General features: G+C 36.7%; 3 protein-coding genes across 6 annotated transcripts; 1 reads left to right on the top strand and 2 right to left on the bottom strand.

Moving 5' to 3' along the window:
- Positions 1 to 1,395: 1,395 nt before the first annotated feature.
- On the bottom strand, positions 1,396 to 8,492 carry LOC111326171 (metallophosphoesterase 1 homolog). 2 transcript variants are annotated; one of them, XM_088742922.1, is made up of 9 exons: positions 8,329 to 8,491; positions 7,487 to 7,674; positions 6,529 to 6,652; positions 5,304 to 5,359; positions 4,790 to 4,969; positions 3,696 to 3,875; positions 2,850 to 2,900; positions 2,137 to 2,248; positions 1,396 to 1,752 (listed from the first exon to the last, which is right to left on the bottom strand). In XM_088742922.1, exons 2-9 carry the CDS (start codon positions 7,667 to 7,669, stop codon positions 1,556 to 1,558), a joined length of 1,083 nt encoding a protein of 360 aa, XP_088599048.1. In that variant the 5' UTR covers positions 7,670 to 7,674; positions 8,329 to 8,491; the 3' UTR covers positions 1,396 to 1,555. The 2 variants fall into 2 exon arrangements, with proteins under 2 accessions (XP_088599048.1, XP_088599049.1); XM_088742923.1 differs by lacking the exon at positions 3,696 to 3,875 and having other exon boundaries at positions 8,329 to 8,492.
- Positions 8,493 to 8,555: 63 nt separating this feature from the next.
- On the top strand, positions 8,556 to 13,129 carry LOC111326169 (microtubule-associated protein RP/EB family member 1). The gene is made up of 7 exons (XM_022930108.2): positions 8,556 to 8,714; positions 8,880 to 8,918; positions 9,081 to 9,187; positions 10,645 to 10,852; positions 11,059 to 11,291; positions 11,526 to 11,675; positions 12,337 to 13,129. The coding sequence occupies exons 1-7, from the start codon at positions 8,591 to 8,593 to the stop codon at positions 12,409 to 12,411; spliced, it is 936 nt and encodes a 311-aa protein (XP_022785843.2). The 5' UTR covers positions 8,556 to 8,590; the 3' UTR covers positions 12,412 to 13,129.
- A 4,024-nt stretch (positions 13,130 to 17,153) lies between these two features.
- LOC111326176 (UDP-glucose 4-epimerase) lies at positions 17,154 to 24,159 on the bottom strand. 3 transcript variants are annotated; one of them, XM_022930115.2, is made up of 11 exons: positions 24,073 to 24,159; positions 23,507 to 23,657; positions 22,682 to 22,779; positions 21,671 to 21,784; positions 21,323 to 21,502; positions 21,071 to 21,148; positions 20,188 to 20,290; positions 19,479 to 19,564; positions 19,293 to 19,370; positions 18,302 to 18,416; positions 17,154 to 17,668 (listed from the first exon to the last, which is right to left on the bottom strand). In XM_022930115.2, exons 2-11 carry the CDS (start codon positions 23,628 to 23,630, stop codon positions 17,607 to 17,609), a joined length of 1,038 nt encoding a protein of 345 aa, XP_022785850.2. In that variant the 5' UTR covers positions 23,631 to 23,657; positions 24,073 to 24,159; the 3' UTR covers positions 17,154 to 17,606. The 3 variants fall into 3 exon arrangements, with proteins under 3 accessions (XP_022785850.2, XP_022785851.2, XP_088599050.1); XM_022930116.2 differs by lacking the exon at positions 24,073 to 24,159 and adding an exon at positions 23,768 to 23,909; XM_088742924.1 differs by lacking the exon at positions 24,073 to 24,159 and having other exon boundaries at positions 23,507 to 23,736.
- Between the last annotated feature and the right edge of the window lie 1,418 nt (positions 24,160 to 25,577).

Genomic DNA, 25,577 nt, shown 5'->3' on the forward strand with positions numbered 1-25,577 from the left:
AATATTCAAACAATAGAAATTGGTTAATGAGCTTCCGGGGACCTTGAATAAACCCAAGTGAAAGTGGTCTCTTTTTTTGCTCATTGACTTAAGTCTATTGTTTTAATATTCAGAGAGGATTTTCTCGGCTCATGAAAGAGCTGTAGCTTTGACACGCGTACAAAACTCACAGCTAATCAAGCTCTCTCTTACGAAATACTAATAGTCTGGGAAATCCTCTTTCTAGCTGAGATATGGGCGTATGAATATTTAAACAAAGGAAATTGGTTAATGAGCTTCCGGGGACCTTGAGAAAACCCGAGTCAAAGTGGTCTCTTTTTTGCCCATTAATAAAAGTCTATTGTTGTAATATTCAGAGAGGATTTTCTTGGCTCGTAAAAGAGCATTTAGCTTTGACACTTGAACACAATACACAACTAATCACGCTCTTTCTAAGGAGCCATTTACCTTTCGGGAATTCCTCTTTCTAGCTGAGATATGGGCGTATGAATATTTAAACCATAGAAATTGGTTAATGAGGTTCCGGGAACCTTGAATAAACCCAAGTGAAAGTGGTCTCTTTTTTTGCTCATTGACTTAAGTCTATTGTTTTAATATTCAGAGAGGATTTTCTCGGCTCATGAAAGCGCTGTAGCTTTGACACGCGTAAAAAACACACAGCTAATCAAGCTCTCTCTAACGAAATACTAATCGTCTGGGAAATCCTCTTTCTAGCTGAGATATGGGCGTATGAATATTTAAACGATAGAAATTAGTTAATAAGCTTCTGAGGACCTTGAACAAACCCAAGTGAAAGTGATATCATTCCAGATTAACCAATTTCTATTACAACATAACCAAAGTAAAGCGCGCGCTCTGATTGGTCAATTTAGCGTCCCCCATTTGCCCATGGGTGTACGCTGCTGACGTGAGCAAATGCAAAGACTATTTTTCCGCGCGCGCTTGTTTTTTCTGGTCACGTAAGATTTGTTAAATAAAAGGGAACTCTTTAGCTACAATGTATCAATGTTATGTTATAAAACAAATGGTAAACACCACAGCGTACACTATTGAGTTATGGATGCACTTGGGAGGTTTGCTAAGCACTCAAGAAGCTATATATTGTTTTAATATTCAGAGAGGATTTTCTCAACCCTATGAAAAAGCTGTAACTTTGACACTAGCACACAAGAAAGAGTTAATCACCCCATTACTAACAAGTTATAAATTGTCCCAGAACTCCCCATTTTAACAAAGATATAAACTTGTGAACATCAGAACCATGAAAATTCGAGCTTTTGGAAACTTTGAGACTTACAGACAAGAAAGAGCCAATCGAAAATACAAAATTTTCATGGTTGTTTTATAGTTTGATAAAAAACAGCTAGCTAGGAAAAGAAAAGTAACACATAAGCCTACAATTCACCTTTGATTTATTTTAAATTCCACATACAAATTGTAAATATATTAAGGTGGGGACATTAACAAGTAGCACCTGCTGTATCTAGAGGATGTGAAGGTTTCCTAAGATTGTGTGTGGTTTCTTTTTTATTCTGATTTGTTTTTTCTTCGATTGTCATAAATCTTTCAGTTTCATGACTTCAGGGCTATGTTTTATGCCCATGAGGTTTTTTTCCAACATTCGAATTACAAATATCATGACTCCAGGTAGTGCAATCGCCAAGGAGACACACAGGGACACCAAGTATGCAAGAAGAAATGAGTATCGCCGTGGAAGAGGAAGAATGGAATAGGTGATGGAGCCATCATTACCTGCGACAACAAAACAAATAATTTTCTGTAGACACAAAATAGTAAGATATCCTCTTGCAATACAAATACAAACAAAATGTATGGCTTGTGGGAAGGAAGAATGACATCAACCATTTGACCTCTTGGAGTGGCCTGTGTTCAATGTCACCTCCTGGTGTCAGCTCTGAATCACTCATTAAGGTCAAGAGTAAAGAGGCCCTTCATTGTTAACAAATTCTCCTTGTCATTCAGCACCTTGAGACATGTATAGAGCACAGTATGGAGAATATACATACTGATGTTAGGGTGGAAAGGGTTAAAGGGGTGATCTCTGATTGATAAAATGATAACCTCAATTCAAAGAAGAATGTTACAGTTGTTTGTTTGTTGGTACTGACAGCTTACCTATAACTGCTACAGCTGCCCCCATCATCTTGGTTCCCATGCGATAGCTGCAGGTAGGCACCACATATTCCGTAAATGTAAATATTCCAAACTCATGTTGAACAGTGTCTGGCTAAAAAGAAAAATTGAAGGAAAGATTAGTTCTGGGTCAAATGACAGGTTAGTGACACTCTTTATAGAGGATCACTAACAAAAGTTTCTAAAAGGAATAAAACCTAATGCCTGGATGCCAAAGAGTTTGTCTTCCAAAGGCTGTACAACCCGTAACTGGTTTTAAATCAACAATGATTTTGGATGTTTATGAATTAACTGCCAGAATTGAGCAATTAATCTCATCGTGATTACCTCTTACAATAACCTCAATTTCAAGTCTCTTTTAAAGTAAGAATACATCTCTATAGATTGAGAACAAACTACCCAATCAACAATTATCAAAATTTTAAAATCTTCAACTAAAATGAGGTGTCACATACACTTGGTGTCAAAAACAGATGATGAAGTACAAATGAGGTGTCACATACACTTGGTATTAAAAACAGATGATGAAGTACAAATGATGCGTCACATACACTTGGTATTAAAAACAGATGATGAAGTACAAATGAGGTGTCACATACACTTGGTATTAAAAACAGATGATGAAGTACAAATGAGGTGTCACATACACTTGGTATTAAAAACAGATGATGAAGTACAAATTAAACAAAATTTACCTCATGAAGATGACCTGAGAAGGCATAAGTTGGTTTCATAGTTCGAATTAACTGAAGTAAAAAACAAAGAAAAAGAGTACAGCTGTTATAAATAATTGTGAGTAAATAACTATAATCTAAACAAATATGATCTTAATCAACCAGTCTCTTACGAAGACTCTTCACCACCTATGTACAAACAAACAATGAATTTTATGTTTTAAACATAGTGATTTTGACTATTGATTATGTTATGAGTTTCTGGTGTACTTGAGTCATGAACCCCTCCCCCCCCCCCCCCCCCTCACCCAGCCTGAGTTTATCCTGGTTTCCTCAGCATGAAGTGACAAGGAGTATTATTAGTCTCCCTGGATGGAATTCTAGTCCATTGCAAGTTTACCCCCCTCCCCCCCCCAGCATTTAATCAGGCTTCCTGACAGTTAGCTGGTAGCCACTTATACTCCTGGGTGGAGAGAGACATGGTGAGAGTACAGTGTTTTGCCCAAGAACACAACACATTGACCTCTCAACTTGGAGTCTAGTGCACTGACCATTAGGCCACTGTCTCTCCCACAGTAGTGGTAGACTGATGAAAAAGTCAAAAGATTAACGATTGTAAGTTCACATTTCATATTTTTTATTCTTCCTATCAAAGGCCTAAACAGATCAGAAGGCCTGCACAGATCAGAAGGCTTTCATGGATCAGAAGGCTTTCATGGATCAGAAGGCCTTCATGGATCAGAAGGCCTTCATGGATCAGAAGGCCTTCATGGATCCTGTATGAACCTGTGACTATGGAACAATACAACTAAAGCAATATCAGTTTCAAGTGGTATTTGATGGATCTGCCTGTAGAGGATAACTTACCTTGCGCAATTGAACATCGTGTTTTACACTAATTTCATCAATTGGAACATGACCAACTAAAATGGAAACCTTCTCCTTGTCCAGTTTTGATGAAAGATTATTGATAAAATCTACAGTTTTGTTGTAGATTTTTCTTTCCTCTTTAAAAGGTTTTCTTCTCAACAAACTTGCCGAATTGATCTGTGTAAATTCAATTATTCAACACATACAACATACTGTAAAATAATTCTAATACATACATATTGATATAATTTGGATACATCAACAAAGTTGAAATGGTAAATTGGCCACTGTAATGATTACAAAAGCTGACGTTTCGAGCGTTAGCCCTTCGTCAGAGGGCAAACATCAATATATATTGCTTAAGTGACCAAGGCACCATTTCTTCCACTACTCTGAACGGTGTCTGGTTATCAAACACACAGTAATAAAGTGCAGCAAACCAGAGCAATAAAAACTCATAAAACTTAATAAAATGACTGTTAATAAAGTAATTAATTAAGTCTAGTAACTAAATAGATCCAAAGTTATATTTCAGGTTACAAATCTAAGGAAGGCAGTTTGGGTCTTTACGCAAAACCTGTCCATTTTGTTTTGTTTCCTGATATTTTCATTCCTTGAACCTCAACACCTCTAACAATGTGATCTCCAGTGAAAAAAGAACAAGGCTATTATCCAGCCATCTTGATCAAACAAGATTGGTTAATAAATGATTTATTATATTACAAAAAGATTTTGCTTGTAGTATTAAGAGTTAAGAAATGACTCGTTTACTTTGAGAGCTGTGAAAGAAAGCCAACTGTGTTTGCAGCAGAACAAACTGAAGAGAGTTGTTTCTGATTTCTTTGTTTTGACTATCTTCTGTCACTTTTTTGTGTTTCCATGGCCGAAATTGTCAAAGAATTATGAATGTAGTTCTAATTCAATCTATTTTTTTTGTGCCCAGGATCAATGTGGGCAATCTCGAGCAGGCAAGATAGGCTCATCTTGCTTGCTCAGGTAGCCGATCAGAACACAGGATTCACTTCATCTTGCCAACACGCACTGCGAGCGATGCAATAAACAACAACATTATGCAGTCTCCACTGGCATACCTTAACTATTTGAAAAGCCTTCAGTTTTACAACATCATTTATGGGACCAAAGTGTTGTTGAAATCTCAAAGTCTTTTTTTCTGTGAGGATATCACTCCATTCACCTCCAATGTCATTGTCCCCAGCAACATAGATCTTGACAGATCTGTCATGGATGTGGAAAATTTTATCATGTCTGGCCTGGAGAAAACAAGGAATAAAACATTGTTAACATCTATTTAGTAACCACCTGTTTTACTAATCTTTGTAAATCTATTATGAAGGTATCTACAGAGTCAAAACTAATAAATTACTACACCCTATACCTGATACAAGCATTAGGTTTTTACAACCAAAGAGATAGGGAAGCCTCATAACTCTACATTGAGGAGAGCAAAATTACAAACCCTCCAAAAATGCTTTCTTCAAATGGGGCTGGGATGGAAAGATCTTCTTTATCACAGATGAGTGGTTCCATTTATTAAAGCTAACAAAGCTGTCATGTAACTGCATGTAAAGATTGCTGGTACATTACCTTATATTCCTGGTACTGCTCATCTGTAGCAACTGATCCTTCGTCGAAAATGTCACCTGAGATATCAAAACAAATTGCAATAAATTTGTAGATGACTCACACAGGATAAAAAAAAAAACAGTGATAAATCTTAATAATAAGTAATACTAAAAAATCAGATTCAGCAGTGGGGGTCCATGACAAAGCTCCTGTTGTGTCTTCATCTGGTAAAAATCAAGGGTGGAGGAGTAAGTAAGTAAGTAACTTTATTTAGCCACATATCGCATATGAGCGAATAGCTCGTTTAAATGCAAATGTGCCATACCCAGTAAACAGGCCAGACCACATCACAGTAATCTCGTGATGTGGGTTCTTTAACGTCCCTTGCTGAAATTAACTAATTGATAGGTGCAGGAGACGGGACCTCCGGCTTTACGTCCTATCCGAGAAGACGAAGCAATGTGAGTGAAGCGTCTTGCTTAAGGACACAACGTCAAGCCCCAGCCAGGACTTGAACCCGGGCCATCTGACCTAGAGTCCAGCGCACTGACCACTGGACTACTCACGCCTCACAAAGTGAGGCGTGACAAAGTCAGTGGAAAAAGACAAATTAGCAAGAAGCATTAATAACTCAAAAGCACAATAAAATCTTTGCACTATGGTATGTTTGTTTCCTTCAACCATTTTTGGCTCATCCTTGGTGTAAAAACCTGTGAAGCTCACGAGTGACATAAAACAAAGACAACAAAACATTATAAACAATAGCGTACAGCAAAACAACACCTCATGAAACAAAGAAAACCTTGTCAGGTTTTTACACCGAGGATGACCCCCATTTTTTCTTGGATAACTTTCATCAAGAAGTCACATGAAACACCCATAACACCAAGTCTTTCTGATAAAAGGTTTTCTCTTAATACCAATTTGTGTAATGATCAAAAGCTTGTGAATTTTTTTTCTCTATTGATCAACTGTTACATTATCGGTTCTCTTATAAAATAATCTCTTGTAGGCCTCTTCTATGTAACCTTTTGTTATGGTGAAGTGTCACTCAAAAAAGAAATCATGATGAGAAGTTTCATTAAAGAAAAAGTAGGCATGTTACACTTATTAAAGGTCTGCATCTGTTGAGTACAAGTTGATTACTAAATATATAGTACATACAGAAAAAATATGTAATTAAAAAACCATAAAAACCCACATAGGACTTGAGAGTTAAATAGAAGGAGTGATAATGAAAACAAACCCAAATGGATGACAGCATCAGGTGAAAATGATGCTAAGGCCAGATAAAAAGCCTTGAATAAATACCAGTCTGTATCAGAACGTGTTATATGCCCTTGTATTCCTCCACGTTCTCCCTTGTATCCCTAACAGAAAAACAAGGATCTCAGGAAGATCTTTATTAAAAGTGCATTTCCATAAGTATCATAAAACCAAACCAAGAAAGTAAACCTTAAAGCCTATAAGAACAAAGGAAAATCAACTCGAAGTAAACACAAGCCATCTGCCTGTGAAAAATGCAAGTGACAATGTCATGATTGGTTTCAGCTTTCAGACTAAGTGTTATGGAAAATGGAGAGAGTATTTAAAGATGAAAAATAAACAACTTTCAAAAATCGAGTTTCCAGATGGGATTTGAACCCACGACCCTCCGTGATCTAGTCGGATGCTCTAACCACTGAGCTACAGGAGACTCTATGGTGAGCAAGGGTCAATTAGTGGGTATTGACTGGAACCGCATCACACGGCTACACAGCCAAACATCAGCTAGCGCATAGAAGCTCACTAACAGCATCACGCTGTCACATTAAAGCATCGCATGCATTAAAGCATCACATGCAGCCAACCAGCCTCCAAAGTGAGCATGTAAAGATGAAAAATAAAGAATTTTCAAAAATTGAGTTTCCAGATGGGATTTGAACCCATGACCCTCCGTGATCTAGTCAGTGGTCAGAGCATCCGACTAGATCACGGAGGGTCGTGGGTTCAAATCCCATCTGGAAACTCGATTTTTGGAGAGAGTATTGTCGAGTAATGTCAAGGGAGGAGGAGCCTAAAGTCACAAAAAGAAAACTACTCATGAAAAATAAAGGGTGCAGTTTAGTGAAAAAAATACTAACTGATTCAGACTTCAGATAATAAAATGAATAGTAAAGTATGCTCAGCCTAGTTGCCTTTTACTCGTGGGACAGCAGGCCTACCGGGATTTGTGAGTCTGAGATGAGAAGTAAATTCAGTGAATCTCTGGATTTGTCAGGAATCCTCCAGGTTAGGAAAGCCCACAGAAAACATCCAAACTCTCCAACAAACACAACAGCCACTAGTAAAACCAATGAGACTGTGAGGCTAAAGATATACCAGTACCACAAACACTTCTTCAACATCAAAACTGAAATTAAAAAGGAAATAGTACATTTTAACTCCCATACTGGTACAGTCGAAACTCGATTTTTCGGACTCGTTGGAACTAGACGAAAAAGTCCGGTTAATCGAGGGTCCGGGTAATGGAGATTGGGAATATTAATGAGGATCAAACTGATTAAATTAAGAGAGCGACATTTAAACCTGAAACAAAACATTTACAAATAATTTTGAAAAAGATATGGTCAACATCTTCATTGTCCTACGTGAAGACACTTCTACACGTGTGTATTAACAATTAAAATCATATATAATTTATTATATACATACAACAATCACGATCTCCAAGCACGGTTTTCCCAAATTTTGATTGGGCCTCACCACCTTATTCATGTGTAACAGACTCAATGCAATGCACGTGCATGATAATCATGCACTTTGCGAGTAAACAAGATCATGCCAACGTAACCCCATTCGGACACCTATCTAGGCTACAAGAATCGAACAGACAGTACGCCCTAATTGTCACAATGTAAATATTTAAATATCGTAACGTAAAATCTTAATCTGCAAATGAGAATAGTCGGCAGAGATTTCAAATCCCGGTACTAGCATCTTTCCTTACGCCTCCTTCAAAAACTTCCAATAAAAAATAAACACAAATGCTTCAGAATATACCTACATCGATTATTCTAGAGTACGTAGAATCCAGTACAGCTTCCTTACTCCACAGCAAGTTTTGCGGTATTTCTGGAACAATAGCCTTATCAGAGAACAAACGGGTATGAAGTATATAGACGGAACAAACAGATGAGTAGCTATTTTAAAATGAGGGACCGGATGCGAAATCATGTATTCGTCACCAACTGTACCATGTCAGGGCACTGGGTACCATCGGTCTTTGCATGCCGAAAGCCGAACCAGTATTGTCGTTTTCAACGAAAATGGCGGCAATAAACGTGCATAGCACTAGTTGCACTACAGATAATCTTAGTAGACACGACATGCTGAAATGGATCAACGAAAGCCTGCAGCTTAAGTACACCAAAATTGAACAGCTATGTTCGGGTGAGTAATCGAGAACATTTGCGGCAGTTTCGTCGACAGAACTTTCATGTCTTCACTCACGCCTTCGATCGAACGATGGGCTGATGTCCGAGGTTATGAGTCCTTTCGCGTCGTTTCGGTACCGTGTACTGTGTGGCTCTTACTAACTTGTGTTTTCATTATCAGGTGCTGCATACTGCCAGTTCATGGATATGCTGTTCATGGGTGAGTGTGTCATGAAGATTACGTATGAAATTCGAGTCCTTAACAAACGCCTCTTTAAACTTTTTACATGTGAAGTTAATATCATGAAACATACATTACTCCCCTCAATGATGATCGATTTTTAACTTACATCAATCGGTATTTTATTTGAATGTATTTTAGATTGTGTTAATATGGCAAAAGTGAAGTTTGCATCAAATCAAGAACACGAATTCATAAATAACTGGAAGATATTGCAAAAGGCGTTTAAGAATGCAGGAGTTGAGAAGGTAAAGTTTATACTTCCCTTTTTCTTTTTTTTTTTTTTTTTCATTATTCATTAAAGCATTACTTGAATCTATTTCACATTTATTTTTGACACGTACTCTAGGCTGTAGAACATGTAAACAAGAATCACTGATGGATCTAAAAGTAAAACGAAAGTAGCTCTAAATTGTGCTGTTGGCGTGCGGTTGTCGATATTCATGTGATGACATCATCATACCTATTTATTTCATATGTTGTAGCTGTCTTGTTCGTTATAGAATCTATGGAAATTTCAAGAGAGTATTTAGGTTGCTCAAGATATGCAAACCAAACGTGGTGTACATGGTGTTTTCCAGACAGATCATTTTTCATACATGTCTTAGAAATGGTTTGAAAATGTTTGTGAATAGTGCTCTATTTTACTGAGTGTTGTACCTGTGAAACCAGCCAATGGAAAGGGGGCCAATGAGAACTCTAAGTGAAAACAAGCAGACTTCAGTTCTCAAGACATTTAATTTTGATTTTGTATGTTGTTGGTTGAGACAGTAGAATGAGTTTCAAAGATCAGTCAATGAACAGAGAAAATCAAAATCCAAAGTTGTCCTAGATTACTGTAGAACTGAATTAATAAATGCTCACATTTGAGTGCTAGTCACATATTATCATTATTATTATTGTTATTGTATGATACAGATTTTTTAATTTACAATGCTATGGCAAACATAGGCTAGACATTCTTAAAATTTGTTTTTACAGTTTTTTAAGAGTGTCATTTCCCTTCTCATAATTATTTCTTTAATGTAATTTACTTTTATAAGGATAATTTCGATGCACATTTTTTGAAATTCTTTCAATACGAACTAGTAGTTGCTTTGGCGATTTATCAGTTAGTTTGGGTCTGATATGAGTCTGATCCTAGAGAACTGAATTTAATGGGTGTATTCCGTGTCAACTAATTTGGAAATGTACGAGAGGAAGTTATTGTAATGTTTTAACTTTTGAAATAAAGTTATTATTAATAATAATTATTATTATTATTACAGTTACTACTATTACCTCTACTATCTTTTTATCTTTTTCCGTTTTATATTTTTCAACATCAGTATTTTAAGGACTTAAAACAAAGATTTTTTTTTTTTTATACGAGGTTGATAAGATCTCTTTTCGCAATGTAGTAAGAAGGTAGGATTAGGATTTTAATAAAGTAATTACTACTTGTTTTATTATAATTATTATAATCATTATTACTATCTTCTAGAAACAAACGAAAAAGACGCGACACAAATTTCAATCACCAAAGAAGTTTTGATACTGAAAAGTTAAAGGTTACATGCTTGATTGTAAATAATGCTGAAATTGCTTTTCAGTTTAAAACTTTGTGAACTGTGAAATCACAACATGGTTTTTCAGCAATTGAGGCACAATTCAAATTCTTAACCACTTTGACTATGGTTTTTTTTCTTTTTATTTCCTTTTTCAGACAATCCCAGTTGAAAAGTTAGTCAAAGGGAAATTTCAGGACAATTTTGAGTTTGTTCAGTGGTTCAAGAGGTTTTTTGATGCAAACTATATCGGGCCTGATCCTGAGTATGATCCTGTAGAAGCACGACATGGAAAAACAGACACTCCACAGATTGCCCAGCCGCGAAAAGGATCAGGACAGCTTAGCAGACCTGTGCAACCCCCAGGTGAGGAAAATCTTATTTTCATTTGGGTAGACCTACATGGTATGCAAGGTTATCAACTTTTATACGCCTTGCATCTTTTCCCACCAGATCATGGCAGCGTTAAGATTGTAACTACTGGTATGTGTATTTCTGTGTTACTCATTAGGACCAAATCTTATGGTGAAATCCCTGTTTGTTTGCTTTTTTCATTCTTAATCTCTTAACAGCCAAAAATCCAGTGCTCTCAAAAGGAACTTTCAGTAAACCTTCAGCAGGTGGTCCAGCCAGAAATGGTGGAGCCTCTAAAGGTGGTGCATCAGGACTTGGACGTCCAGCCGCACAAAGTTCGCGCGCTGCAGGAGGAGCAGCAGCACAGGGACCCCGCACTGGTGGAGCAGCTGGGGGGTCATCTGCTGCAATTGCACAAAAAGATGCTCAAATACAGGAACTTAATAACGAGGTTTGTTTGGGATGGGCTGGTCAGTGAATGAAAATCATGGATGAAAATTGTTGCCAGTAATTGAAACAAAGTTATTAATGAATATGGAAAGTTAAAGACCAATCAATAAATAATGAATTAGTTACTATTTGGCAGTGGTTTAAAACTTAAGCTTGTCATCCAGCACTATATTTGGCAGATGCATGTTCCTGCTGGATATGTCTAACATGTTGTGTTCTTGTGCTTGGCCTGCAGCTCACTGCACTGCAACTGACAGTGGAAGGATTAGAAAAAGAAAGAGATTTCTACTTTGGCAAGTTAAGAGATATTGAAGTCAAATGCCAGGAAGAAGATACAGGTTCTACTGTTGTCCAGAAGGTCTTGGAAATTCTTTATGCAACTGAGGTGGGTGCAGCATTTTTTGGAAATTAACAGGAAACATAATGGAACTTACAAACTTGATCTTAATCAAATGGAATCTACAAGGCCTATTTTAATTGATTTTCTGTAATTAGAAATTGTTCTCTTTCATACTTTGGAGTGTAGTTGTCATCTTAGCTCAACCTCGTTGGGAACGCATTGTTGCATTAAGGTGGACCCACTCTCACATAGAACGGAACAAGTTCATGCTATTGCTGTTAGCCTGTTTCACACGTAGAGTTTGTAACACACATCATTGTAATGGGGGCAGTGCAGAAAGTTTTAGGCAGTGGAATTAAATTGGAAGGGAAGCTTATGATGGTAGATTTTACCCATCTCCTACTCCTTTTTTTTACTCTGCCACCAGTAAGAATGTGTTTATGAACTAAACACCTGGAAGTGGGCAAACTATTCTCTAGAAAGTTTTAATGGACAGCTTGCTTTATTGTAGACAATCACCACTTAAGTCAAAATATGTTTATCAATTTGATCCCTAAGAAGATTGAATCAGTCAAATTCTGGATGCCTATCTTTGAGAATTGTTCAAGGAACTAGTTGTAAAATGTGACTTGCATGATTTGATATATGGTGGGTTCCAATTACTGAGAGAACTTCCGACAAAAATGTTCATTGTTGTTATTTGTAGGAGGGTTTTGCTGCACCAGAGGAAGCTGGTAACAGTGAAGAATATGAATATAATGATGAACAAGATGAGTACTAGACATTAGAGTCATAAGAAGGATCAGTTGTTGTCAACAGACTTTTGCCATCAACCATTTTTTTAAAAAATTAAAAACTGTTTCTTGTGATAACATGCTAGAAGATAAAGGGAACTTCTTCTGTTATCTGAACTGAGAGTATTGATCTCAAGTTTGCATCATTTGTATTATAATAATTATCAGAGATTTTTCCTTGTAAACTGAAGGCCAGCTTAAATGTAGGTTTGTTGAAATCCAGTTTCTGTGATAGAGATAATGAAGGTTTTCACTTCTTTTGGTGCATGAAAAGAACTTGTTGAATAAATGAAGCTGCTGCTTTGAGCTCTAAAATATTTTTTAAGTTTTAGTTCATGCCAAAGACATCAGGCAATTCCCAAGCTACCATTATTGACTTCTCTCTACTTAACCCTTTCACTCTTAGGTGAGACCAAAAATGAATTTCTCCTTACAATATTCTTACATTTCCAAGCAGAAAAAGTGACAAGAAATTAAAAAAAAAATCAACAAGGGGACAGTGTATGATTTAACAAGATCTCTGAACTAAACTCATCAGAAATGTCAGAGTGCAGAGGATGATATTAAGAACCTGGGAGTGAAAGGAATTAAGGAATTGAGGACAAAACAAAAATAAAAATGTTAGGCAAATAGGTCATGAAGATGTTGAAGTGGTTAGGAACTTTAACTAAAACAAACTTGGAATTAAAGAATGCGCTACAAATACTTCTCATTTTGTGTCTGGTTAAATTTAATCCTTCACAGTGATCTATGGATTCAACTTCCTTGCTTTGAAATGTCTTCTGCTGTAAACTTCAGCTGCAGAGTGTTAAATGGTCTGCTGTGAACGTTTCTTTGATTCTAGAATTCCCATGGTCTTTGTAGTCTCTCTCTTTTAAATCAGATTTACTTTGTTTGGGATCTTCAATACCATGCTTTGTGTCTTGGCAGGCAATTTTGTCCTCACTAAATGTTCACAACATCTGAAACTCTTGTTTGTGTCATGCAGTTATGCGAGGCTTATTAATAGATCTGCACCCAATACTAAAAAACAATGGGAACACCAACCACTGACAAATACAAGAGTTACGTTGAGCACTATCAACAACCTGAAGTACTGAAGGATAAAAAACCTTCCATTGTCAGAAAATGTATCAAAAATTAAGCTGCTTTTCACAATCTTGTGCACTTGTTGATGAGGAAGGGCTAATGCTCAAAATATCAGCTTTAGAGACTTCTTACAGTGCCCATTTTACATATTTATTAACTCAGTTAATAGAACCAAATTATCTGAAATACCCCTCAGCAACACAGTTCCGTAAGAAACTTACCACCCTTCTAAAAAATAAACCAGCTTGGCTGCAGCTTGTCAGTTTAATGGCGGGATCAGCCTACCTCTGTGTGACTTACCCTCCACAAGTCCGGTGTGTGATATAACCAGAGAAATTAGCAAACCATTTCAATGTCATAATTTGGATACATCAACAAAGTTGAAATGGTAATATATTTGTTGATATATCCAAATCATTTTGTTACCTCCACTGACGCAGCCCCAAACAGTTTCTTTAGAAACTATCAGGCTTCATTCATTTCAATGTCAAGCACAATTCTTAGCTTAACAGTCCTTTGCATTCAAATGTTGTCACTATTACTGGTAGAGCACTGCACTAGTATTGCAGAGGTCAGTGGTTCGAATCCTGTACAGGCCTGAATTTTTTCAGATCTGACTTTCACTATTGCGTAAATAGTGCTTTACTGCAAGGAACATGCACATATATACATTGCTGGTATTTGTGCCAAAGTTGACAGTTGTAAGCTGTGATTTGGAGGCAGGGGAGTTGTTCATACCCATATATCACTGCATTAAAGATCTTTTTTGTCTCTTGTATTACAGCATCAAAAAGTATCTGATCAACAGATTTAAACACAGAATTTAAGGGCTTGTCAACTTGCTACCTTGACTGAAAACCACAAGCATGTTACACCCATACTCATGGTCCTTCAATGGGTCCTTGTACTCCACTGGATTATTTTACAGATTTTGACACTGATTAAGTGGCTCTTGATGAACTGGCACCATGTTTCATCAGATATTTATTTTAACCCTTTAAGCCCCACAGGAGACACATGTGTAACCAGCCCCTATTCCCAGGACCCTATTGGAAACCGAGACCATTTTTGTCTTGTTTCTACCATGTCTGCAATTTTTCGTGTTATCTTGAAAACAGTAGGTTGAAAGTCAACACACTTAAGACAAAAAATGACCATCAATAAATTATCTTTAATTTGAGACCTCAACTACAGCAAACAGTGAAATATATAGTGAAAAAGACCTAGTAGAAGTAGGCATCAAATTGAAAATCTCCATTCAATTCTGTGATCGCCTTATATATTGTGACAATAAAAAGGCAAAAAAACTATTAACATGGCTCAGAACTCAACAGAACTTGAACAGGTCCCTAAATATCATTATAAATTTGAAATACATTGCCATGAGTGGTAAGTTCAGGATATAAAAAAAAGTTGAAGTCAAATGTTTGTTGCTTGATCATTTTGAATTTCGCGCACTCGTGACGAATTACACGTCCCCAACATGATTTGGGAAACACTCCAAACAAAGTCTCTTCTCACAGCTCTGGCAAGCCATCATTGTAAACTTTGTCCTTTTCCGTTTAAGACATCGCTTGCAACGGCCTCTGCTGGAATTTATCGGCCAGTGTCCACCCTCAACTTGCCCAGAACAAACACTTCTTTGCCGACTCGAAAAGTCTGCGATCAGGTCTTTCGCAAGTTCGATTCGAAACGCTAGTTGCGTTCTTGAGGGGTGATTAATGGCTTTCTTTTCGAGGATGAAGGCATTAACTATGCTCAGATCCATGACAAACCAAAAAAGATAACGCCACCATTTCTTTGATTTTTTTCCAAGCGAGTAGTAGCCACGCAGTTGATCGTGAAGATCGACTCCCCCCATGCTCGCATTGTAGCTTTTGACGACAGGGACGCTCGGCACTTGAATAATCGTTCCATCTCGTTGTTTTCTGTTAACGGTTTCGTTTCCAATAGGATTACTTTGCGTGCTTAAAAAATGAACGATCTTTTTGTCCTTCCACGCGGTTGCGACAACGTTCTCCTTTCGCCGATGAATAGACTCTCCCCGCTTCAAACGCTTCACAATTGGACTCTTCGCGGCAAGATCTTTGGGGAAATCTTTTCTGTTCGCTCGTGCCGTTGCGCAACAGTATATGCCGTCTTTCAGGAGATCCTCGGCAAGCTTAACAGTCGAAAAGAAATTATCAAAGAAAACATGATGATTTTTTCCGACAAAGTTGCGGGTCAGATCGTGAACAACACGATAACCAAGATTTTGTTCCGTCGCGCCATCTTGTTTCTTTCCAGTATAAACTTGGAAATCGCAAACATACCCGCTTGACGCTTCCGCACAAACCCACACTTTAATGCCACGCTTTACAGGCTTCATTGGTAAATATTGCTTCATGCCAAGACGTCCTTTAAATTTAACCATGGCTTCGTCCACGGACAAATTTCTCCCCGGTCGTAGTTTCTCTTTACAATTTTCAACAACGCAGTCCAGTACGGGGCGAACTTTGAACAACTTGTCGTGTCTCGGATCTTCTCGCGGAACTTGTCTTGCATTGTTATTCAAATGAAAGTACTGAGACAATTTATCAAAGCGATTTCTGGACATGACTTTTTGTACAGATGGAACACCGATGAGTGGATCACTGCTCCAGTAGAGGTGATTTGCTGGCAGTTGTTTGATGCCAAACAACACGTGTACTCCGAGGAACGCTTTCATCTCTTCAAGTGTAGTTTCACGCCATTTAGGGTCAGGTTTTGCAGCAATGCACTCTTGTGCAAATCGATTAGTTTCACTGACAATATGTTCAATCAAGTCCTCTGGGAACATTAAATAGAAAAAGTCAATCGCAGTTCCATCCTCTGCGACTCCCCAGGTCGGACCAGTGGCGGCGGTGAACGGTGAGACTTCGACCGGATTGTTGTTGTCATTCCACTGATCGTCGTCGTCTTCTTCTTCGCTCTCGGACGAGTCTGATAACTCTTCAGTCGCAACAGAAGATACTGAAACGTCTGACTCCGATTCTTCTTCTCTCGGTCGAAAAACAGCAGCTTGTGCTTCTTCGTCAAACCCCAGGAATTCTTCGTTTGCGCTTTCGCTCTCACTCTCAGTAGCCATGTTCACTCTACTCACTTCAACTCAAATTTTCAGCGTGACACTAAGTCACAACCTATAGTGATTTGCATATTGAAAAAGAACTAAAACTCTCTGCTATTGGCTAAGACAAACTTCAACCACCTAGCAACCAAGTAAAAGCGTTTTTTATTGGTCAAAGCACAAGCACTCCACAGAGTGCAAATACGCACTATCGGGAATGTCACGCAGTCACGTAAGAGTGCAGATACGCACTATCGGGGCTTAAAGGGTTAATACTATTTCACAGATCTCCCAATAACGACTTGCTCAATGGGCCTGTTGCTAAGATTTAAAGTTAACATAAAACAGCATTCTTAGAAGCAGAACCAAGTCGATAAAAAAAGATTACAACTTACCACACATGTTGGGAAATCATTTAGGAGAGCTGTATTTTGAAATATTTCAAAGATGCAATATATTTGCAGTTTTACTATTTTTAATATTTTTGTAATTTAATTTTTCCATTCTACCCTGTAAGCAACACAAACAACTAGGCAAGTGTGGCACTCGACACTGTTTATCTTAGTATATCTTTATTCCCTCTCCATATCAAGTGACAACTTGTTCAAAAAATATATTAACTATTGAAAATAACTACTCCATTGGTTTGTACTCATGAAGCCCCACTAAGAACTACAAATAGTGTCTATGGATGTCATTATATCTGTACTGTAAATAATAGTTTTGAGATTCTAGATAATATCTTCTTCATTTCTATAGAAATTTTCATCTTGAGTTCATTTCTTGGAAATTAAAGTAGTAAATCACCTCTAATTTTTCATAATACCAAGTTTTAAGTATCTGGCAGTATTGTACCTGGTCATCAAACAAGTCCCTCTAAGAGGTTCCCTGGTGAAAATGGGCTAAACACACCTCTCTTAATTCACCTGTCTAAGATATTCCACACTTAACAGAACTAGACTATTTGCATCTATCTATTGATACAATATCAGTTAACACAGCTACAACTTATTCTTTTTGAGTTTTGAATCCATCTGGGTTCTGTGATTGCCATCTCCATGAATCTTCACCTAAGAAGAGAATTTTATTGATAAGTACCAAAAGTATTCCACTCAAAATATACAACAATTTGAATTCAATAAATATTTCACACTCCATCAGGACTTGTTGTAGTCAAAACACCCATGGGGGAGTGTCCCCTGAACACAAGTACTGGTACTCACAAATTACATACACATGTAATTATTGCTAGGTATTATTCAGACAAATTAATCCCAAGTTTTTGAGAGCTTGTCAACCTAGACAGGGGTTTCAATAAAAGGTGGTTAATGGTGGTCTTCCATTACTTGTAAGACCTCTGACCACCCTCTGTTTAGCCTGTAAGCGGGTTTTCATGTTTGGGTTTTGCATTACAACACAGCCAGTTATTACCTCATAGGCAGGGACTTATGGAATCCACACCTAGATTTCCCAAATAAGAACCACTGCAAATCCTGTGATTCATCTCAAAGCACAACCTTGTATAACATGTAGAATTATTTTTATATTTGTAAACAGGATAATCCATGGAGTCATGTTTTTTTTTTTTTTTTGAGAATCCTGATTGCATGGCTAACCCCAGCAAAACATGGGTTTGTGCAGTTACCTCTAGCCCTTTGCCATTGAAGAAAACAAAAAGCTTGTTAACAATGATCACTACTTACACATTTCATCTAATCCCCGCAATGCTGTCCAGCCAAGCTCTTTCTTTGCTAATGAAGCATCAGAATACACAGCACCTACATCTCCTTCACGACGTGGAGCAATTTTGCATGGAACCTACACAATTGGTGAAAGTAATTTTTTTCCAGCTCGATCAATACCTGACTGTTACCTTTCCATGTGCAGTATATCAAGGCAGTATTTTCTGTAGCAGATCTGGTAGTCCAAAGAGAAGACCACAGATCTAACTTACTGGGGTCATGAGGAAGACGATCTTTCAAAAAGGGAAGCTTATTAGAGTGAGGGGGGTGCTCTATAAAAACTCGATGATGCACAGTATGCAGTTCATAATTTTAATTCTACATAGATGTTGTAGTTCAATTTTATCCTTGGTTCAAATTTTATTTTCCTTTGTTCTTGGTCATGTTAATGTATGGTAATGAGTTTGAAACAAAGGAAAATAAAATTTGAACCAAGGATAAGATTGAAGTACAACATAGATACCAAAATTCAATGAATTATGAAAACATTATACATTTCTTTGGGTGAAAAACTATACAATAATAGATGCTTATAAATACAAGGATTTTGTTTTTAACTGAAATTCTGCAAAGCCCAAATGTATAATAAAATAACACTTCTACTACCATGTTTTAGGTTAGGCAGGAGGAAAGAGAGGTGTTGAGTTGGGGGGAGAGAGAAAGCTATCAGAGAGGGGCTAGTCACAAACATTAGAGCATATATGGTATATTTTGATAAATATATAAAAAAAATAGTCAAGACCATATCTTCATACGCAGGAAAAGCTAAGCGTCTAAACACTAACACCTTCATACCACAGGAAACAAAAATTAGCCTTTCCTTTTTATTCAAAAATTGAATGTAAGTATCAACACCATTTTAGAGTAAGATTAGTGACAGAGAAATTATAGAAAAAACCCTACAGAAATCTGATAAAAGGACAAACATTAATAAACAACAGTTGACACTTACTGGTTTTCCTGAGGCTTTTTCAACAGCTTTCACCATTTCAAGAACAGAGTATCCTCTTCCTGTGCCAAGGTTGTAGATCTAGAAAAAAAAAAAAAAACTTTTATCAGATTGGAACCCTTGATTTGTTTTCTTAAGAAATATTCAGAACTTGTTTCTTTTGAGTATGCTACAAGGCTCTAACTTTACCTTGCATCCACAACTGTTTTCAAATTGCTTAAGAGCACTAACATGTCCGACAGCTAAGTCAACCACATGGATATAATCCCGCACACCTATAAGAAAAGAGAAGAGAACTTTGGGGTTAGGAAAAATCGCAGAGGCATAGATCCCCACAATCAAGAAACACAACAACATCAAAGATTTAGTAATACATACACAGGTAAAAACAAGCGATATAATATCCCAATGTTTTGGCGACTTCATGACGCCATTATCAAGGGTACAAATAAAAATAAAATTAACAAATGTGAGCTCAAGAGTTACAACTAATTTACATAGGGGAGGTAGCCACACAAAGCAAGCAGATTCTATCGATGCTAAAGTATTTGTGTAGCTACCTCCCCTATGTAAATTAGTTGTAACTCTTGAACTCACATTTGTTAATTTTATTCTCATTTGTACCATTGATAATGGCACCATGAAGTCGCTGAAACGTTGGGATATTATATCGCTTGTTTTTACCTGTCTATGTACAACAACACCAGAGCTATAAAACAACAAACCATTGAGACAACATTTCCTTAAACATTAATCAAATACTCCACTCAAATTTGAATTGGATTTGACAGAGCTCCAACATGTAAAAAGTGCAGGTTGACTTTGAAGAAAAAAAAGGCTACAAGCCCTGCCTGCCTTCACTTCCCCTTGACATCCACCACTATGATAAATACACTACCTGTTCCATCAATGGTGTCATAATCATCACCAAACACATTTAGATGAGATCTTCTTCCCACAGCAACTTGAAGTATATATGGCATGAGATTATTAGGAATACCCTGAAATATATACATAAACCCGTCAAAGTTTGATAAATGAAAAAAAGTCTTTGTCTTGCCTTTGCATACTTTTCTTTTTTAATGATTTTCCTCAGAAACTGCATGCAACTTAAAATGTGCTTGAGTGAACAGTGCTCTGAGTATTACTTATAGTAAACATTGTATTTTTCTCCTAGAGTTTGTTGTAGATTGCATTATACAAATACATAATCATGGTATTTGTTGACAAGAAAATCCACAAATACTGCCTAATAACTCTGCTTTGTTCATAAATTGCCCCAGGTAGCCAAAAGGATCCCATATGGATAGGATGCTTCTTTACCACACACGAAGCACCCTGTCTGTCTGATTTGAGTATCTACTGAGAATCTGTCTGATTTGAGAATCTACTATTTTAGTCTTGCCCTCTGATTGGTTAACCCTTTGACCCCAAAGAGTGTGTAATACTCAATTTCTCTTTACAGTTATACTGTGTAAGAATTTGTTCACATAACGAGAATAAAGGAAATGATCACTGACTAAAGAAGGTCTTGACTGTTAAGCAAATTATCTGTGTCAGCATCTTAAGAAATGTGTACTGGACAGTATGGAGAATATCCACACTGATATTAGGGTGGTAAAACAACCCAGCATGACTAAATAATCAACTTCTTCAATTAAACAATTTATAACCTTAACTATATGAAAACCTGCCATACTTAAATGTTCAGGAAAACAATTCCAATACATGCACTTCACCATTTTATCCTTATGTCAGGTAACCAGATATTACTGACTAACCTGAGGATCTTCACCAATTTTTCCTGACTTGTGAGCTCCAACAGGATTAAAGTACCTCAACAGTACAGCATTCATTTTCTAAGGAAACACGAAAAAATATTTCCCCTGTTGCCCAAAACATAATTCTAACTTATAAATTTTGTGTTGTCTTTGAGTGTCATATTTTTATACTGTAAACCAAAGCACCTTAGAAATCACAATGGATCAATCAGTGTCTTATATTACAGCTAATGGTGGCAATAATATTAATACCTTTTCAGCTTTGCATAGATCTTTAATAATTTCTTCAATAAAGAACTTGGATCGTCCATAAGGATTTGTTATTCCATCACCTACTGAGTGTTCTTCATTGATAGGGAGATAATTTGGAACACCATAAACTGTAGCAGAGGAAGAGAATACAAAATTCCAAACCCCATGTTCCTTCATACACTGTGAAATAAAAAAGTATAAAACCTATGATACGGGGAATTTAACCACAATATATCGATAACTACTAGGGAACTTGACCCAGGAATTAATTAGAAAAATTGTGTCTAATGGTAAATGGTGTCAAGAACAAATTAATTGTAAACTTTAATTGGTAATAATAGCACAAACCTCCAGCAGATTTATAGAGCCCATGATGTTATTGTGATAATATCTCAGAGGAATTTGCACTGATTCGCCAACTGCCTTTAGAGCTGCCAGGTGAACCACAGCATAGAAATCATGCTAAAAACAAAATTCTGATGTGAGAAAGTTTTGTTCAATACAGGCCTGTCATTTCGAAAATTGTCCAAATTTTATTACCCTATTTGTGTTATCCACATACATTTCATAATTTAAACATAACACATGATATTCCAATAACAAGTATTGGTATATTTCAAGCATTAGAAAATATGTTCTAAAATCTGTTTAGCAGTTTTATTGTTGGTCTTTGAATCTGAAGTAATTCATTCACCAATGCATAGCATTATGAGGTAACAGTGCTTAAGGATTAAACGAAACAAAATAGAGTCATAGCATAAGGAGAATTATTATATGGCTGTGTCTCACAAGGACTGGGAACTACTGAGTTCACGAATTTGATTGGCTGAAATCAATATTGAAAGCGGTCTAGATTTTCCCATCCAGACCGGCATCTAGACTGGTCTAGAAAAAAAAGTTGCAAAGAATGTAATGTTCCGTTGCTTTCGAGACACAGCCATATAATAAACATCTTATTAACTGAGCTAGGTTGGTCTGTATGGGAGAATCTTGACCTTAGTCGCTGGTACAGACCTCACTGTGTTCGGTCTGTACTGGCGACCTCGATCAAGATTCTCCCATACAGACCTCCTGCTCGGTTAATAAGAACTAAATAATACTTCAGGTTGTGAAATTACTCTGACTACCAGCTTTATAAAGTTTTATCAATTAATATCCTTTATATATCCTTCCTTATTGCACAGTATGTAATCATTAGGATCAAAATTGAATTTCAATTTGGGTTGAATTTTTTTTTTTTTTTTCCAAATCAAAAGAATTTATCTGAAGAACAGAAAAAACACTTTGAACAGGATTTATTTTAGACAACAACATGTAAGCCTGTTTCCTGCTATAAGTCAGAAAAGCATGACACCTTACTTTGCTGAATACATCTTTTATAGCATCTTTGTTGAGTAAATCAACAGAGAAACATTTCAGCTCCTTTCCTGTTATTTCCTGCACTCTTTTTATGCTCTCTATCGAAAAAAGGAAAAGGAGGTTTTTAAATTTTGAGTACCCTTACAGTGAGTGGAAAGGGCATAACTTTGGCATTTATTTACTATACATTTCCAAATTTCTCGATGAAATCTTGGTGCTCAGTGCAGTCTTGTGCATACCAATTAATTGTATGCACAATCTTGCCATGGGCAACAAGTCTACCTCAATACCAAATAATGTCAAGAATTGCTTAGCACTTCTAGTCAAAAAATATAATACCCCCATTGGCTTTGCATGAAATTTTTAAAGTAGATTTTGTCTATCCTTCTGATTACCAGGCTATGCCAAAACATTTTCAATGACTAGAGCATGGCAATTTAAAGGTATGCTCAAATTTGGATATTTTGACAACTACCAGGAAAATCAATATACTTTAAGAATGCTTTAATATTTCTAATCAAACATTTGATACCCTTTGGATATTAAGATGAGGCATTCACTGGAAATTATCTGAAATTTAGTTAGTTTCTGGCATGTCTTTGTTTGTTTCATCTAAGATTGTCTCTCGAGGGTAGGGAACTAAGTCACAATGCACGAGAATCATACTCGTCTCTTTCTTAGATACAGCGCAACTTTAATATCAGTTGACTGTACAAAGGCTCATAAAAACCGGCATTACACTTAAACTTCTCAGTGTTACTATAAACCAACAAACCCTCCAAATCATTACTAAATTACTATCACCATGGAGAAAGACTTACTCACCACTGAAAGCATTTACAAAGTTGTCGATGATGACAACATCGTATCCAGCGTTAACAAGCTCTACAACTGTGTGTGTACCGACATAACCCGCTCCACCAGTTACAAGAATACATCTTCCAATCATATTTCTATTGCTTTAAAACCTTAGTGCCTACAGAGTGAAAATCACAACTCAATAAAAATTGCTTCAGAAGCAGTAATTATTTTGTTTTCCTATCATTATATGATACATGTGATCATCATATGACTGTCTCAACTTACTCATGTAAAACTCCCTTGACTAATGCGCGCACATCAGCTGACAACAATAAACTAGCAAGTCATATGCGATGTGTTCTGGCACTTTCCTGCTAAAAGCCGGTATGCTAATTATAAACCAAAAGTTATCGAATTCAACGTGGCACTAGTAGTGACAAACCGCCAGATTATTTAATCAGATAATAGGTGTTCAGAAGCGCAGATTGACTCGATTACTCGTCATGATTCCTTTAAGATGAACAATTGTAACACATTCTTAACACTATATACACCTTCAAAAGGCAAAAAAACGTTTTCAAAAGACTTACCAGGTCTTGGATTTATGTAATAAAGCTTGGCGAAGCGTTCTCAGGGAAACGGATGGCCTTGCAACCAGGCCTTTCAAGTAGATACTTGCAGTCAGCTGGATAAATATTTTTATTACCGGAAGGGAGATGAGACTACTTGCAAAATTTCGAAATTGAGTGATGAAGGGTAATAAATAGTCCTCAACAATTAGCTTTGAGAGATTAACTATGTAGCTGGGATTTATTCTTATGACCTTTCTGACGGATCCATTCTTTTCAGACAAACTTGGAAATGTTGAAAATTATTAAATCTGGGGAAAAAAAGGAAATTACAAGAAACACACACAAGGCTTTTCTCTAGACCCTGTATCGCTAACAAAGATGATGGGCATGATGTCTTCCTTACAAAGAACAAAGAGGGGAGAGGTCTGATCTAAATTTGGAATTTGGAATTAAAAACTGGATAAGTTTACTGAACTTTCTAATCCAGCAGAGGTTATGATCACATGAGGATGGACATAACTTGCGTAGAATGCAGTAATCATAAATCCAAATATATTTTAACCACCTTCCTCGGGATAAAATCAGAAAAAAGAAAGGAGAAAGAAAAGGACACAGCATCATCTCTAATAACTCATTCAAAAAGTCTTGATATCTTTCTGAAGTGATCTATTTAATGTTGACATACAACTCAATAATTACATGCAATGCACTTTAAATACCTCGTCTACTGAAACATCTCCCAAAATAACTAAACTGAAGACGATGAATTGGCAAAGTCTTGTTTCATGTGGAAGTGAAAACTAGTAGAAAATTACTTTCTTTTGTACATCAGTGCAGTTACTAATTTATGCTTCCCTTCCAATCTGCAATATTTCCTGAGCCCTGATAACAGTTTACAGTTTTGTGATGATCCACACTTAAATGAACTAACTTGCTTCCACTGTCCAATACCAAATAAATTAGAAACCAAATCCATGTCAACATGACAACATGAATCTTTTTAACTTTCAGTCACCCCTTCAGATTAATTGTAACAGTCACAAGTCATCACTCTTTTAACACAAAAACCCAATTTTGTGAATAATCAAGAGTCCAACTGGTCTCCAATCTTTTAGCCAGAGTCCACACTACAGCTTGTAACCAAGCAAGGGTAACAAATAAAAGATGAAAATCCTTGGATTTGAGTTCTAGGATATGTGGTGTTGATCCTTCAACTGACTGTCTGAAATCAATTCTCTCTTTGTGTTGTCAAACCTTGCATTTAACTTCGAGTTAGGAGAATTTGCAATAACATAGAAAAAATATTATATATTTTGGCCGATAAACCTATCTATTCTCATCACTTCTGGATGAGTTATATTCTGACATTGTAAAGAGAAGTTATAAATTGACCAGTTAGACTGGATACCACATTAAAGGGCTGAAGACTCTGGCCTTAGGATTGCAGGTAACTTAGTTGGGCAGAAAAAGTCAAGTGCGGATTCAAAATAATAATAATAAAAAAAAAACAAGCACACAAACAA

The sequence above is a fragment of the Stylophora pistillata genome, chromosome 13, assembly GCF_964205215.1.
Source record: "Stylophora pistillata chromosome 13, jaStyPist1.2, whole genome shotgun sequence".
In the NCBI taxonomy this organism is placed as follows: Eukaryota; Metazoa; Cnidaria; class Anthozoa; order Scleractinia; family Pocilloporidae; genus Stylophora; species Stylophora pistillata.

What these genes read in the sequence shown, in the direction of transcription:
- LOC111326169 (XM_022930108.2), top strand. Translation starts at nt 8,591, where the DNA reads ATGGCGGCAATAAACGTGCATAGCACTAGTTGCACTACAGATAATCTT. An exon ending in AATTGAACAGCTATGTTCGG is followed by an intron (nt 8,715 to 8,879) that starts GTGAGTAATCGA and finishes TTTCATTATCAG; the next exon opens with GTGCTGCATACTGCCAGTTC. An exon ending in CATGGATATGCTGTTCATGG is followed by an intron (nt 8,919 to 9,080) that starts GTGAGTGTGTCA and finishes AATGTATTTTAG; the next exon opens with ATTGTGTTAATATGGCAAAA.
- LOC111326176 (XM_022930115.2), bottom strand. Translation starts at nt 23,630, where the DNA reads ATGATTGGAAGATGTATTCTTGTAACTGGTGGAGCGGGTTATGTCGGT. An exon ending in AAAAAGCCTCAGGAAAACCA is followed by an intron (nt 18,417 to 19,292) that starts GTAAGTGTCAAC and finishes CCAATTGTGTAG; the next exon opens with GTTCCATGCAAAATTGCTCC. An exon ending in GCGGGGATTAGATGAAATGT is followed by an intron (nt 17,669 to 18,301) that starts GTAAGTAGTGAT and finishes TTCTCTTCTTAG; the next exon opens with GTGAAGATTCATGGAGATGG.
- LOC111326171 (XM_088742922.1), bottom strand. Translation starts at nt 7,669, where the DNA reads ATGTTGAAGAAGTGTTTGTGGTACTGGTATATCTTTAGCCTCACAGTC. An exon ending in TCTCAGACTCACAAATCCCG is followed by an intron (nt 6,653 to 7,486) that starts GTAGGCCTGCTG and finishes TTTTTCTGTTAG; the next exon opens with GGATACAAGGGAGAACGTGG. An exon ending in GGCAGCTGTAGCAGTTATAG is followed by an intron (nt 1,753 to 2,136) that starts GTAAGCTGTCAG and finishes TTGTTGTCGCAG; the next exon opens with GTAATGATGGCTCCATCACC.